Here is a 15,780-nt window from a genome sequence, read left to right as displayed (position 1 = left end):
CATATGCAGGTAGATGTCTGGCATGTGCATGTGTGTTCATGTGCAGGTAGATGTCTGGCATGTGCATGCGTGTGCATATGCAGGTAGATGTCTGGCATGTGCATGCGTGTGCATATGCAGGTAGATGTCTGGCATGTGCATGTAGAGGCTAGAGGTTGATGTCAGGTTCCCCCTTCAGTCACTCTTCACCTTATACATGGATGACTGAGCCGGAGCTCCCCCAGGTAACCTGGCTGAGCCTGCCTGGCATCTGTCCATTGGGGACCTGAGCTGCAGGCATGCTTGCAGGGCAGGCTCTTGCCCGGAGCCATTTCCCAGCAGCATGCCCTGCAGCTCTGAAAGCCAGGTGACAACAGCTGCCCTGCCCCCAACTGTCAGTGCTGACAGTGAAACTCCAGGGTCAGTTTGTATCGACTCACCAAGGAGGAGCCCAGCTGAACCAGTCCTTTCTCTGCAGGGGTGTGTGACCGCTGTGTGCACCGTTTCGACCATCACTGTGTTTGGGTGAACAACTGCATCGGGGCCTGGAACACCAGGTACTTCCTCATCTACCTCCTGACGCTGACGGCTTCTGCTGCCACCATTGCCACTGTGACTGCTGCCTTTCTGCTCCGCCTAGTGACAGTGTCCGATCTCTACCAGGAAACTTACCTTGATGACTTGGGGCATTTCCAGGCTGTGGACACTGTCTTTCTTATTCAGGTAATTTTGCAGTGTGTCTCAGGAAAACATGAAGCCACTCTTTTATCATTTTTTAAAAAATAAATATTCCTTTTATTAATTCTTTGAGAATGCCATACATGCATACAGTGTATCTTGCCCCTCCCAACTTGTGTCCTTTCTGGGCTGCCCATATATACTCATGTGTGGGGCCATTTACTGGATCATGCTCAACTTTCCTGGACCCACACCCTTAGAGGAAACTGACTGTCCCTCCCCAGAAGCCATTAGCCACATACAGCTCCTCAACTAGGCTGGGGGCTTTGTCCTCTCTGCGCTGTGGAATGCTGCCTGGCTTGATCTTGTGTGAACAACTGCGTCTGCTATGAAGTCATGACTCTGTCTTGTCCGGAGACACTGTTTTACTCTGATCCTCCTGGCCTCTGGCTCATAGAGGCTTTCTGTTCCCCTTCCCCATCCTGTGATTGTTCTTGGGCCTTATGTTTGTCTGTGTGTATGTTTGTGTGTGTGTATATGTATAAGAGAGAGAGAGAGAGACAGGGGCTGGAGAGATGGCTCAGCGGGTAATAGCATGGACTGCTCTTATGAAGGTCCTGAGTTCAAATCCCAGAAACCACATGGTGGCTCACAACCATCCGTAATGGGATCGATGCCCTCTTCTGGTGTGTCTGAAGACAGCTACAGTGTACTTACATATAATCAATCAATCTTGGGGCCGGAGTGGAGTGGGGTAGGAGTGAGAAGAAAAAGAAAGTTAAAAAAAAAAAAAAAAAGAAAGAGAAAGAGAGAGACAGCCGGGCATGGTGGCACACGCCTTTAATTCCAGCACTCAGGAGGCAGAGGCAGGTGGATTTCTGAGTTCGGGGCCAGCCTGGTCTACAGAGTGAGTTCCAGGACAGTGAGGGCTACACAGAGAAACCCTGTTTTGACAAATCAAAAAAAAAAAAAAAAAAAAAAAAAAAAAAAAAGAGAGACACAGAGACAGAGACAGAGAGACACAGACACACGCACACACACACACAGAGAGACAGAGACAGAGACAGAGACAGAGATGAATGTTCTGTCCTGTTCTGTTTATGGCTGAGCACTCCACAGACACTTTTCTCGCTCTGCCCAGTTGTCGGCATTAGCCACTGTCCACTGTGCAGAGTTTTCTCTGAGAGGTCTGGCCTAGGGTAGAGAGACACGGCTTCAGAGGGCAGTTTGATACTGTGAACATTTAGCAAGATAGTAATAGCTTCATCCCGGGCCATTGAGCCCTTAGGGTTTTGGTCCTTTATTCTTTTTGTTTAAATCCCTGACTTGCTGGCCTAGAATATGTAGATCATATTAAGTCTTGAACTTAGGAGATCTGCCTAGAGAATTTTGAGGTTAAAAGTGTGTGCCATTACACCGAGCTAACATATGGGTTTTAAAAGTTAATGTAGCCGAACTTATTTATTGTGACAGGGTCTCGTGTACATCAGGCTGGTTTTGAATTTTTGATCCTTTTGCTTCCCATCCTGTGTGCTGGGATAACTGGTGTGCACCACTATGCCTGGTGTATGCAGAGCTGGGATCCAGCTTCAGGGCTTTGTGAATGTACAAGTCAGCCATCCCTCCTCCCCAGCCGTCCCTCCTCCCCAGCCGTCCCTCCTCCCCAGCTGTCCTTCCTCCCCAGCCGTGGTAACCACTCATGAGATTCCTGTCTCGAGTTTCCTATACCTGACATTGCAGAGGTTCAGTTCTGCAGTCTGTGACCCTCCACACTGGCTCCTCACAGTGTTGTATGGCCCATGCTGACGCCCCAGTCTGTTCTTCATTCCTTTCTCTGACCAAACAGTGCTCCCATTCACCAGCATGGTATATTTTGCACATTGAGAAGTTGGTAGATATTTGGCTACTCCAGTTTTTGGTTATTTTTGAGTAATGTTGCTGTGAGCAGTGCACACATATTTCTTGTCACCACGTCTTCATTTCTCTTAGCAGTGTGCTTAGAAGTAGATTTATAAGGTCTTGTGGTACATTTTAACCACTTGAACAATAGCTAGAATGCTTCCTACAAGGAGTATATAAGGCTCCCAGTTTCTCTGCATCTTCACCAACACATTACATTACCTACCTCTATAGGGTTTTGTTTTGTTTGGGGTAGGGTATCACTAAATAGCCCAGGCTTGCTCAGATATTCAATCCTCCCGCCTCACCTTCCCAAGTGCTGGGAATGCATGGATTAATGCACTGCCCAGTTGGTATAGGATTTTGGTATAAGAAGGCTGAGCCACCCTTTGCCCGCCGTCCGTCTCTTCTCTCTATGGCTTGAGTTACACAGTTGCTCTACTCAAGAGTTTTAATTAGTATTTTTTCCTCTTCTGACTTCCCAAAACATTGAATTCTAATTTTTTACCCCTCCTATTATAAAAATAACACAGTATTCAGATAAGCAAGCATTTGGCTCAGGGTTCTATACGGCTGAGTGGGTGAGGCACTTGCTATACAAACGAGGACCTCAGTTTGGATCCCAGAACCCGTGTAAAGCACAGTGTGCCGACACACATCTGGAATGGAGAGCTGAGAGGTGGAGACAGGAGAGTCTCAAGCTCACAGGCCAGGCTAGCCTGGCATTGCAGCAGCAAGCTAGCTTCAAGCAAGGTAGAAGGCACGGACAGACGCCTGACCCCGCGCTCTGATGCAGACATGCATCATGGCATGAACGCCCACAGAGAACTCTTGCCCCAAGGTTTCAAAGGAAACACACAGTGCGAGACCTCTGCCCCACCCGTCCTGTGCCAGTTCCCAGATGTAGACCCTCACCATCCTCATGCCATAGTCACACAACATACCAGGGAGAGCCCTGAGCCTTTCTGTTCTCACTGAGCACCAGTCCACAGTGAGTTGACTTTAATTGCTCCTTGGGGTGCTGCAGTGTGACTGACCCAGAGTCTCAACCATTCTTCCTCATGCACAGCCATTTCATTTGTTATTTTTTTGTTTTGGTGTCTTGAGACAAGGCCTTACTCTGACTTGGGCTGGCCTGAAACTTGGCAACCATTCACCCTTGAGTGTTATGCTCACCAGCCTGCACCATCACTCATGCGCAGAGACGCTAGAGGGGCGAGTACTACGGTCAGCACCCCTGGCCTGGTGTTCCTGTGCTCGGTGGCTTTAAAGAGACAGTGGTTTGCTTTGCAGGATTTTAGTTTGGTGCATGAGCTGTTTCCACATATTTGTCTTGTAAACAGCAGACTGGCAAAGTGCTGTGTCGTGAGTGACCTTTCTGCCAGTGTGAAAGTTATCCTGCAGCAAGCTCTCACACACACTAGGATCATGCCTGGGCTACCGGTCTGTGTCTGTGTTGTCTGTGACTCAAGTCTATGTTCAGAGGGTCAGATTTGAGGCAACTGAAGTGTGTGTGTGTGTCTGTCTGTGTGTTTGCTTGTACTTGTGCAATGCATGCATGTGACAGACAGAGACAGAGGCACACAAAGAGAAACAGGGAATTTTGAACGAGGGGCCTCATGAATTCTGGGGCATTGGCACACCTCTCAGCTGTGTATACTGCCTGGTGGGTCAGATCTGATGCAGGAGGTCAGCTGCGTGGTCAGTCTGCACCACAGGGTCAGGGCTGGTACTCAGGCATCGAAGGCCATTTGCTAACGCTCTGGTTTTCTGTCCACAGCGCCTGTTCCTAGCATTTCCAAGGATTGTGTTCCTGCTGGGCTTTGTCATCCTTCTGACCTTGCTCCTGGCTGGCTACTTGTGCTTTGCTCTGTACCTGGCTGCCACCAACCAGACCACAAATGAATGGTATAAAGGCGACTGGGCCTGGTGCCAGTGCTGGCCTCTGGTGGCTTGGTCCCCATCAGCTGAGCCCCAGATCCACCAGAACATTCACTCCCATGGGTTTAGGAGCAACCTTCGAGAGGTCTTTCTACCTGCTACCCCCAGTTACAAGAAAAAGAAGAAATAGAGCGGAAGTGCCCTGCCTTTTGAATACAGTGCACATCGATTTGTACACATGGATATTTGTTTTCTCATTGTCTGTGTTGGTTTCTGCTGTGTGGGCGTGAGTGGGCTTTAGTGGGGAAAAAGAGATGGGAAGCTAGGCTTGCTGAGTTCTAGTATTTCCCAGGGCAGATCTCTCTCCTGCTTGTATTCTGCTAGAACCAATAACTTGTGAGGTCCTAGTGTGAGAAGGGTCAAGAGATGGCCAAGGCTCTGGTGACAAGGAGGCCTTTGCCTCTTTCACTGCACCCTTGGCCGCCTGAACTAGGGCCATAAGCCTGTTCCCTGATGTACAAGAGGGTCTCAGAGCTGTGGCCAGCCTCACTCTCTCCCTGGTCTGCTCTTGTTCAGGCAGGGGCCCTTTATCATCTTAGCTAAGTCCTCCCAGCCATGGGCCTCCTAGTCACTGTTCTTGTGAGCCACATGCAAGGCTTCCATTCTGGTTAAAATCTCCAGTCCCCGATGGGCGGTGCACACCTTTAATCCCAGCACTTGGGAGGCAGAGGCAGGTGGATCTCTGAGTTCGAGGCCAGCCTGGTCTACACAGTGAGTTACATGACAGCCAGGACTACACAGAGAAACCCTGTCCCTCGAAAAACCAAAAGAAAAAACAAATCTCCAGTCTTCACTGACAGCTTGTTCAGTGTAAAGTGTAAATAAACCTTCGCCCACAGATTGTATACAAATCCTAGGGTGGGGCGTGGGAGTGTTGTAGGGTGGGAGGGTTTTCAGGAACAGGGAGTACGTGGGCTGAGCCTTGTACTAAGATTCCCACAGTCCTCCTGGGCTTGGTTAGAGCAAAGCAGTTAAGAGGGGCCAGGAGAGAATTTGGAAACACGGACCCTGGAACAGAAGGATCAGGGCGTGGGGGTCCTAGTAGTCGCCCCACCCCACCCCACCCTCGGGGGCGATCAGAACACGTCCCGGTTGGAGGGGAGCACGAGAAGGCTTGCGTACGTGGTGCCGGCTCAGAACACCTCCGAGTGTCTGATAATACATCCGAAGTCAGAAACTTGGGAAGACGGCGGGGCGGGGCCTCGTGCTTGCCCGTGCGGGCTTCACCGCCAGGGGGCGCCCACGAGAGCGCGCGGCCGCAGCCCGAGCTTGGCCCCTGCGGGCCGCCGTCGCCATTCAGCCGCCGGTTCGGCCGAGCGGCGTCGGCTCCCGCGGCTCTGGGCGGCGCCGCAGTCGGACCCCAGGATACCCGCGGGCCCGCGGCGGCGGCGGCGGCGACGATGGTCCCCTGAGCGGGTCGGCGCCTGTTAGAGGCGGGCGGGCGCCGCGACCCTGCCCGCGTCGGGGCCCAGGCCGGTCGCGCCTCTTTGTCTCCGGGCGGAAGTAGGACTCGCGGCGGGGACAGGGCGGCCGCACCATGAGCGACATCCGCCACTCGCTGCTGCGGCGCGACGCGCTGAGCGCCGCCAAGGAGGTGCTGTACCACCTGGACATCTACTTCAGCAGCCAGCTGCAGAGCGCGCCGCTGCCCATCGTGGACAAGGGCTCCGTGGAGCTGCTGGAGGAGTTCGTGTTCCAAGTGCCCAAGGAGCGCGGCGCGCAGCCCAAGGTGCCCGCCCCGGCCGTGCCCTCGCTCGGTGACAGGCGCTCGCCCCGAGGTCTCGCTCCTCTTTCCGCCCCCCGGCCCTGCAGTCGGGCGGCGTTGCCCGTTTCGCCGGCGTGTGACAGTCGCCCCCCACCAATGAATGATCCGGGTGGTGGCTTTGGGAACTGGCTACTTAACATCCCTCTGGGATGTCGCTTAACTAGATGCAGGGCTTACTCCTTTGCTTATTCAGAGTTAAGCCCCCGGAATTAGGCTTCAGAAGGGTGAAAAAAAATACACCCTGGGAAAAAGAACAGATCTGTTTTCCTTTTTGAGACACAGTCTTTCTGTGTACCATGTATCTCGGGCCAGCGTGAAACTCAGGATCTGCTAGATTCAGCCTCGTGTGCGCTGGGATTCTAAGCATCAACTTCCCTAATCTTTTACGGTGGGAGCTAAGGGGCAGGTGGAGGCCCCTCGTCTCACAGCTTCTCTTCCGGGTTTGTTTTTTTTTACAGAGACTGAATTCCCTCCAGGAGCTCCAGCTTCTTGAAATCATGTGCAGTTACTTCCAGGAGCAAAGCAAGGACTCTGTGCGGCAGATCATTTTCTCCTCCCTTTTCAGCCCCCAAGGGAACAAAGCCGACGACAGCCGCATGAGCTTGTTGGGAAAGCTGGTCTCCATGGCCGTGGCCGTGTGTCGGATCCCCGTGTTGGAATGTGCGGCCTCCTGGCTCCAGGTACTGCTCTCAAAATAGTGTTACTTCCCACAGTCTACATAGACAGGATAACAAGAGTTTGTAGAGGTGTTTTACACGTGCGTGATGTCATTGATCATCACTGCCTGGGTGCTACACCCAGTCCTGTTTTTATGGAGCAAACAATTGTTTTGTTTCTTGTTTCACTTGTTTTTTTTTTTTTGTTTCGTTTTGTTTTGTGAAACAAGGATTTGCTATGTAGCCCAGGCTGAATTCAAACCTCATGACCCTTCTACCTGAGCCTCTTGAGGATCATAGGAGCCACCGTGCCTGGCTCTGGAATTGTAGCCTTCTTGTGCACACAGTAGTAAAGTTAGGATTTGTTTCATTTTGAAACTGGTTCTGATTATGTAGCCTGGGCTGTCCTGGATCTCAAAATGTAGACCAGGCTGGCCTTGAACTCAACCAAGACCCAGGCGTCTCTGCCTCCTGAGCATTTGCGGTTAAAGGTGTATGCCATCACACCCAGCTTACTTTTAGTATTAATGTGATGTGATGTGTGTGTGGTTGCCTGTGCCACAGCACATCTGGAGAGGTCTGAGGACAACTGTGTGTCACCTGAGTCAGGGTTTCTCCGTGTAGCCCTGGCTGTCCTGTAATTCACCCTGTAGACCAGGCTGGCCTCGAACTCAGAAATCTGCCTGCCTCTGCCTCCCGAGTGCTGGGATTAAAGGTGTGCGCCACCACCAGGCTTGGTTCCTTTTCATCTTAAATTTTTAAAATTATCTATTAACTTGTCATTGTTTTGCGTGGGGATGTTTTGCCTGTGTGTGTCTTGTACCACCTGTGTGCTGGTGCTCATGTTGTGGAGGCTGGAAGTGGAGCGGGCTTTCGATCCCTGCAACCAGAGCTACAAATGGTTGTGAGCCACCATGTGGGTGCTAGGAATTAATTTGGGTCCTCTGGGAGAGCAACCAGTGCCCCTAATCGCTGAGCCGTCTGTGTAGCCCCCACTTCTTTTGTCTTTATGCTGTGACAGAACCTTCTCTCCGCTTGTCAGGCTTTCGGGGCAGGAGCTTTACTGGTGAATCTCCCGCCATCCTCCCACTGTGTAGCCTTGATTGGCATGGAATTCACTCTGTAGACCAGGCTGGCCTCTAACTCACAAAGGTCTGCTTTCCTCGGCCTCCCCAGATTAAAGGTGTGTGACCCCACACCCAGCCTTAAATTAATTTTTTGATAAACAAACAAACAAACAAACAGGCCTTCTGAATAAATGGAAAATCTATTTCTTAGGCAAAATGATTGGATTTTTAAAACTGTACGCAGAGGGAAGGAGAGATGGTTTAGTAGTTAAGAGACTGCCCACACAAAGGACCCAGATTCAGTTCTTGGAGCACCCATATCCGGCTCCCAAGTGCCTATAACTCCAGCTCCCGGGATCCCGTCCCCCTCTGTTCTCCTCGAATGCCTTTACTCACATGTTAGGATCTACTCACACAGATATACAGGTCTACACGCCATGAAAAGTCAAATCCTAAGAAAACCAAGTTTCCCTATATAGCTTGGGCCAGCCTACAACTCATAATCCCTTTGCCTCAGGCTTCCTAGTGCTGAGACCGTGGCTTGAACCACCACGCCCGGCTGTAGCAAACGTTTTTTTGTTTTTGTTTTTTCGAGACAGGGTTTCTCTGTATAGCCCCGGCTGTCCTGGAACTCAAGAGATCTGCCTGCCTCTGCCTCCCAAGTGCTGGAATCAAAGGCATGTGCCAGGCTTGTAGCAAACATTTTATTATGTGATAATTCACAAACTCTTCCAAACCTCACAGTGGTAGTAACAGTAGTTTTGATGTATGGTGTCCTTCAGAAATTGTCATTTTCTCAGCAGTGATCTTACCAAAGTCCCCTTTATGTGACTATTCCACCTTTGCAGGGGGCATGGTCCTTCTGGCAAGAACTCACTTCTGCCCTCTAGTGCTGGAGTGTGGGATAGCAGGCTGATTAGCTTGGCGGTCCCTGTGGAGCAGTGCTCCCCTGTGGCTGGGAAGTGGTGGACTGGCTCCATGGGCTTTAGATGATGAGAACCTACCCCGAGGGGCTCTGTTAGCAGGTCTCCCCGAACCCCGAAGTGGCTCCGTCCACGTGGGTGGCCTTCACTGTTTATGTGCAGCTGTGACCTGCCAGCTCAGGGTTCCTCAGTGACTTGGACTGTGGCTTCTTCCCAGCGGACGCCCGTGGTCTACTGCGTGAGACTTGCCAGGGTCCTTGTGGAAGACTACTGCTGTCTGGTACCGGGCTCCGTTCAGACACTGAAGCAGATCTTTAGTGCCAGTCCTCGTTTCTGCTGCCAGTTCATAACGTCTGTGACCGCCCTCTACGACCTGTCGTCAGGTGAGTGTCCTAGCAGCCTCTGGTGGTCTTCAGCTTTGTGTACTTCTTTTTTGCGGTGCTGGGGGTAGAACCCAGAGCTGCGAGCATGCTGGGCAAGCACTCTGCCCTGGACTACCCCATGCCCCCGTGCCCCAGTGACTACATTGGCTTTTGTTTCATTTTGTGGTTTGTGTTTGGGGGGCGGGTGTCATGTGTGCAGTGCCCACAGAGGCCCTTGGAGCTAGAGCTACACATGGTCCAAACGTGGGAACTGAACTCAGGTTAAGAGCAGCGAGTGCTCTTGACCACTCTCCAGACCCTTGCTACTGACTAACTGCATCGCCATTGTGGGGCCAAACCTAACCGTACGGCATCTCAGTCTTTGCCATTTGCTAGGAGCGGCTTTGTTCAATTCTTCGCAGTTGTTTGGGTCTGAATGGCGGAAATAAGAGCGTTAGGAAACCAGGTATAGGTCCTTTTCCGTAGACATGTGACTGTCTCTCCACAAGATTTATTCTTAATTATGTGCATGGGGGGGGGCAGGGGTATGACAGGTACCTGTGGGTGCCCAAGAAAGCCAGAATTGAGTGTCAGGCCCCTTGAAGGTGAAGACACAGGCACTTGTGCCCAGTGTGGGAACTGGGAACCAAACACAAGTCCTCTGGAAGAGCAGCAAGTGCTCATCTATCTGTCTGTCTGTCTGTCCATCTACCATCTGTCCATCCATCCATCCATCCTTCCATCCATCTTATCTTTAAGGTTTCTTCTTTTCCTCCTTCCCTTCTGTCTTAGTTAGGGTTTTATTGCTGTGAGCAAGGCAAGTCTTACAAAGGACAACAGTATCATCAAGGTGGGATCATGGCAGCATCCAGGCAGGCACAGCACAGGAGGAGCTGAGACTTGTACATCTTCATCTGAAGGCTGCTAGCAGAATACTCACTTCCAGGCATCTAGGACAAGGGTATTAGAGCCCACGCCTACAGTGACAGACCTAGTCCAAAAGGACCACACCTTCTAGTAGTGCCGCTGCCATCACACCATCTTACTCTTCTCCTCCTCCTCCTCTTCTCCTCCTCCTCCTCTTCCTCCTCCTCCTCCTCCTCTTCCTCCTTCTCCTCGTTTTCTTCCCATGTGTGGATGTTTTGCCTGCATGTATAGCTGTGCACCACATGAGTGCCTGGTATTCACAGAGACCAGAAGAGGGTGTTGGATGCCCTAGGTCTGTAATTATAAACAGGTGTGAGCCACAAGTGGGTACTGGGAAATTTAACCTGGGTCTTCTGGAAGGACAGCCAGGAAGTAGGGGCCAGAGAAGACACAGATGTGGAAGGACTTGCGCAGAAAGCCCTGCTCATTGACGCTGTCCTGGGAGCATGTCTGTGATGGAGGAACTGGGCGGCGAAGCTGGCTGTGGAGCCTGAGCCCCTGCCCTGGTCAGTGTCTGCAATGGCCCCTGCGGTATCTTATGCCTGAGGCTCGTGGTTTTCCCAGCAGGAGAAGTTGTTTGTGCTGCTTTCTGTGGAGTGAGCCTGCCCTTGTGCTCTGGGGTCAGTCTCCTCCCTCTGTCCTCTGCCCTGGCTGCCCTGAGGGCTGACAGGCAGTGTCTTGTCTGGCTCTGACAGCTCAGCCAGCAGTTTGAGAGTCTTGGGAACCTTGTCTGCTTCCTGTTCCATCCCAGCCCCGTCGGCCATGTGTTTGCCCCCATCTTACTGGTTCTATTGCTTATCCTTTGCCGCTCTCAGGCTGGAGGCGTGCTTCTGCTCTTAGAAGCACTGAGATGCGTGCCTGTGGTACACATACATACGTGCAGGCAATGGGTTCAAGAGCACAGGTCTCCTCTGTGGGAATGGAGAATTCCAACACTAAGCACACGTGCCACGCGCATGCCCAGGGCATAGATGCACACCCTCACCTGACCGCTCACTGCCTTTAGGCCACGGCAGGTGCCTCCACTGAGGCCTGGGCATGTGTCAGAAACATAGGGGACAGAAACTCCTTGGGGAATCAAGGATGCAGGGGCAGGGTTGCCACAGGGGGGTTGTAGATCACAGCTGCTGCCTCCTGCCAGTGGTGGAGTGTGTGGGGCAGTGTTGTTGGGACAGTCAGAGACGGTCTTCAGAGGAAGAAAGGCTGGGGACCTTATTCCAGCAGAGTGGGCACAGGCCATGCTTCCCAAGTCCTTCTGTGACATGCTCGAGCCAAGCGTGGCAGGGGACTCTGTCAGGCAATGCTCTCCCATGAGCTGAGCTGAGAACACAGCCTCAGAGAGGAGGCTGGGCCGCAGACTGAGTATATACTGTGCTGATGCCAAATTGGGCAGTGTAGCTCTTTTTTTTTTTTTTTTTTTTTTTTTTTTTTTTTTGGTTTTTCAATACAGGGTTTCTCTAGCCCTGGCTGTCCTGGAACTCACTCTGTAGACCAGGCTGGCCTCGAACTCAGAAATTTGCCTGTCTCTGCCTCCCGAATGCTGGGATTAAAGGCGTGCACCACACCCGGCCCTTTTTTTTTTTTTTGAGACAGGGTTTCTTGGTATAACAGCCCTGGACTCACTATGTAGACCAGGTTAGCCTTGAATTTACAGAGATCCTTCTGCCTCCGCCTGCGAGTGCTGGGATCAGAGGCATGCACCACCACGCCCAGCTCCACCATGTGTTTCTAGTGAGTTCTGAGAAAGAACTCTGGGGTGTGTGGTTTGTATAAAGGACCGGCGCCAGCACCTGCCACACAGTAGGCCCAGAGTCCGTGCCAGCTTCTGCCCTGTGCTGGCTGACCGACAGCACTCCACGCTGCTCCCTGAAGGTCACTGTCGCTGTCCCTGCGCTACAGAGGAGATAGCGGGTATAGGGAGGAGACCTACACCCAGACAAGGGCCAGAGCGCACCCGTCCCTTTGAGCTAGGGGATAGTGAGCTAGCTCTTTGTGTAGGACAGCAGTTTTCAACCCATGGGCTGCAAACCCTTTGGTAAACCTCTATCCAAAAATATTTATATTACACAATACCAAAATTGTAGTTATGAAGTGAAAATAATTTTATGGCTTGGCGTCACCATGTCATGAGGAGCTGTATTAAAGGGTCACAGTATTAGGAAGGCTGAGCACCATGTGCCATACAGCGTGACAACTTGAGTTCAGTCCCTGTAAAAGTGCAGAGAGAAGGAACTCTCCTCTGACCTCCACATGTGCTTTATGTACACACACACACACACACACACACACACACACACGTACACACACACGCACACACACACAAGCACGCACACGCACGCAGACACGCATATATGCAGATGCACCAAAAATTAAATATCTGTGTATAGGGGTGGAAGTGATGGAGTTCAAGGGAAGTATTAACTTACTGAAGTGGTATGTATTCCAAGACAGGGTCTCTCTGTGTAGCCCTGGCTGTCCTGGAACTCACTTTGTAGACCAGGCTGGCCTTGAACTCAGAAATCCGCCTGCCTCTGCCTCCCGAGTGCTGGGATTAAAGGCTTGCGCCACCACGCCCAGACGGTTTTTATTTTCACTTGTCTTTTTCTGAGCCTTGACTTTGGCCGTAGGGTCCTGGACATTGGGGGGACAGGACATCGATCATGGAGCAGATGTTGAAAAGGAGACAGAGGATGAGTGACTTGGGCAGTAGGCATCTGAGCGCCGGACACGAAGGCTCTCAACTCAGGGGCCCATCCCCCATGGTCCACTCTGCTCCTGTCCCCAAGGCCAGAGCCACACCTGACTGCATGTCTCTTTGCAGATGACCTCATCCCACCTTTGGACTTGCTTGAAATGATTGTCAGCTGGATCTTTGAGGACCCGAGGCTGATTCTCATCACATTTTTAAATACTCCCATCGCTGCCAACCTGCCCATAGGATTTTTAGAGCTCACGCCCCTCATTGGGCTGATCCGGTGGTGCGTGAAGGCCCCTCTGGCTTACAAAAGGAAGAAGCCTTGCCTATCCAACGGCCACATCAGTCACAAGGTTTCCAAGGACTCGGGCGCGGGTGCAGGCGCGGGCACAGGCACGGACAGAGACTCACATCTGCTGTACTCAAAGCTCCACCTGAGCGTCCTGCAGGTCCTCATGACGCTCCAGCTGCATCTGACGGAGAAGAACCTGTACGGGCGCCTGGGGCTCATCCTGTTCGACCACATGGTCCCGCTTGTCGAGGAGATCAACAGACTAGCAGATGAACTGAACCCCCTCAATGCCTCCCAGGAGATCGAGCTAGCCCTGGACCGCTTGGCCCAGGCCTTGCAGGTGGCTATGACGTCGGGGGCCCTGCTGTGCACGAGAGGTAAGCGCTGACCCTGTGACCCGTGTTGTATGCAGAAAGGATGGGGACCCCAGACAGATCCTGCCTTTGCTTTAGGGACGTGCTCCCTGTCCCTGTGACTATAAGGGAGGTTGGAAAGCCCTAGCCTGTCCCAGAGTCGTCCTCATGGGGTGCTGCTGTGTTCTAGATACGACATCTAGATGTCACCTGGCTCTTTTTGGCACAGGGTGGCTAGAGCATACAGAGCTTTTCCTCTGTAGGATTAAGATTTTGGCGTGCATGTGCGGTGGATCTTGCTTTGTATAGCCCAGGCTAGCCTGAAACTCATGGCAGTTTTTCTGCCTCTGTACCTGAGTGCTAGGATTGTGGGAGTGAACCTCCACGCTTGGATATGTTCGCTGTCTGATTTCCTCTTTTGGCGGCAGGTGGGCAGTGCTAGGGACTGAGCTAGGGCCTCGAGCGTGCTAGATAAGCTCTCTACCTCCGAGAACAGCACCAGCCCTGCGTTTGCCGTCTAATGCACTGTTGGCCTGTGTCCCCCCATTTTACCTTGGGAATTCGATTATTCAGTAGAGCTCTGACTTGTGGCTCTTTGCCAGACACTCAAGAAGTTGTCAGCAGCTCTCTCCCACCCCCCACCCCCTTTCCAAGTGGCTTCTTCTGTTCCCAGTTTGTTTTTATTTTACGGGAAAACTGCCATTCAGGAGAATCCAGTCTCTAAGGCGGCTGGGAGCTTGCGGCAGCAGGTCCTGCTGCTGGCTGGCCAGCGGTCTTATTAAGAACCTCGAACCCAGGTCTCCCCCGTCTAATCTCCTGTTTCCTTAATTACAGATGACCTGAGAACCTTGTGCTCCCGGCTACCCCATAACAAGTAGGTGTTCCTACCTCCACCGGGGTTGGCACTGGGGCAGGGTGGGAACAGCAAGAGGCAGAGCAGACAGACAGACACCGTGGTCCTGGGGAATCTGGTCTGCAGGCGGCCGAGACCCCTGATGAGCTTTCTGCAGGGTTAGATTGGCCCTGGGAAAAGGAGAGGCTCAGGACAGCCCTCTCGCCAGAGTGGGAGAGACCACAGCCACCTCCCAGTGTCGCTCAAAGCTGCTCAGTCAGTGTGCTGCTATTAGAGCCGTGCTTGCCGTCTCGTGGGAGCTGCTGCCCCTTTCAGAACCTGGACACTGCACTTCTCTGACTCCCTAGAAGCGAAGCCAAGATGTGTATGTATGGAGGCGGTGTGCCCTCACACTGCGGTGACCTGGAGTTGTGTATGTATGGAGGCAGTGTGCCCTCACACTGCGGTGACCCCGAGTTGTGTATGTGCTGGAGGCAGTGTGCCCTCACACTGCGGTGACCCCGAGTGGTGTATGTATGGAGGCGGTGTGCCCTCACACTGCGGTGACCCCGAGTTGTGTATATGCTGGAGGCGGTGTGCCCTCACACTGCGGTGACCCCGAGTTGTGTATGTGCTGGAGGCGGTGTGCCCTCACACTGCGGTGACCCCGAGTTGTGTATATGCTGGAGGCGGTGTGCCCTCACACTGCGGTGACCCCGAGAGTCCAGTGTGCTGGTCCTACCTGTGCGTGGCTTCCCTCGCAGGCACTTGGCTTTGGGGTGTTTGCGATGGCATTTGGGCAGTCTGTGTGTGTCTCTGGGTCTGTTTCCCAATGGGGGTGGCAATGATGTCTGCCTCGTGGTGTGTCTCATGGGAGCTGCTGTCCTTTTCAGAATGTGAGCATTCCAGTTCTGTGACTCTGTCCTTAGAAGCAAAGCCAAAAGCTCTGTGCACGACAGAGTCATGCAGTGCACAGGGAGCATGGTGACCCTCGTTCCCGGGTACAGGGGACCGGTCAGTAACCATCATACCTCGGAAGAGGGGGCTGCATAGCTGCTAATAGTAGCTGTGGCTGGGAGTTGGCTCAGCCACAGAAACGCTTGATACATAAGTAAGGGGTCCTCAGTTAGATACTCAGGACCCACATTAGAAAAGCAACTTGTAGCACGCAAGTTATCTGTAATTCCCAATTCTCCTGTAGTCAGAGTAGAGCTTCCCTGGAAATCCCCTGACAGCTTGCAGGGCAGCTAGCTTGGAGGACAATGAGAGACAGTTGAGACTCCAGCTCAAGCCAGGTGGAAGGTGAGAGCAGTGCTGAGGTGTGAGCAGGGCAGGCTGACAGCAGTGCCGAGGTGTGGGCAGGGCAGGCTGACAGCAGTGCCGAGGTGTGAGCAGGGCAGGCTGACAGCAG

The 15,780-nt window shown here is 52.5% G+C and overlaps 2 protein-coding genes across 5 annotated transcripts in view; both read left to right on the top strand.

Annotated features, from left to right (window-relative positions):
- Positions 1-4,680, top strand: part of Zdhhc4 (zinc finger DHHC-type containing 4) — a 13,925-nt gene extending 9,245 nt beyond the window's left edge. For all 3 annotated transcript variants that reach the window (XM_029533459.1, XM_021187079.2, XM_029533460.1), the window contains 2 exons: positions 458-702; positions 4,337-4,680. In XM_029533459.1, coding sequence (XP_029389319.1) covers positions 458-702; positions 4,337-4,627 — 536 coding nt within the window. In that variant the 3' untranslated portion in view covers positions 4,628-4,680. The remainder of the gene's footprint in view (positions 1-457; positions 703-4,336) is intronic.
- A 1,086-nt stretch (positions 4,681-5,766) lies between these two features.
- Positions 5,767-15,780, top strand: part of C23H7orf26 (chromosome 23 C7orf26 homolog) — a 14,052-nt gene continuing 4,038 nt past the window's right edge. Inside the window, exons 1-5 of one of the 2 annotated variants that reach the window (XM_021186592.1) lie at positions 5,767-6,226; positions 6,721-6,942; positions 9,126-9,291; positions 13,019-13,561; positions 14,372-14,411. In XM_021186592.1, the coding sequence (XP_021042251.1) occupies positions 6,035-6,226; positions 6,721-6,942; positions 9,126-9,291; positions 13,019-13,561; positions 14,372-14,411 (1,163 nt within the window). In that variant the 5' untranslated portion in view covers positions 5,767-6,034. Of the gene's footprint in view, positions 6,276-6,720; positions 6,943-9,125; positions 9,292-13,018; positions 13,562-14,371; positions 14,412-15,780 lie in introns of both variants that reach the window. The other variant, XM_029533900.1, reaches the window with a different exon arrangement.

The sequence above is a fragment of the Mus pahari genome, chromosome 23 (genome assembly GCF_900095145.1).
Source record: "Mus pahari chromosome 23, PAHARI_EIJ_v1.1, whole genome shotgun sequence".
Lineage (NCBI taxonomy): Eukaryota > Metazoa > Chordata > Mammalia > Rodentia > Muridae > Mus > Mus pahari.
This window is presented reverse-complemented; position numbering and strand designations above follow the sequence as displayed.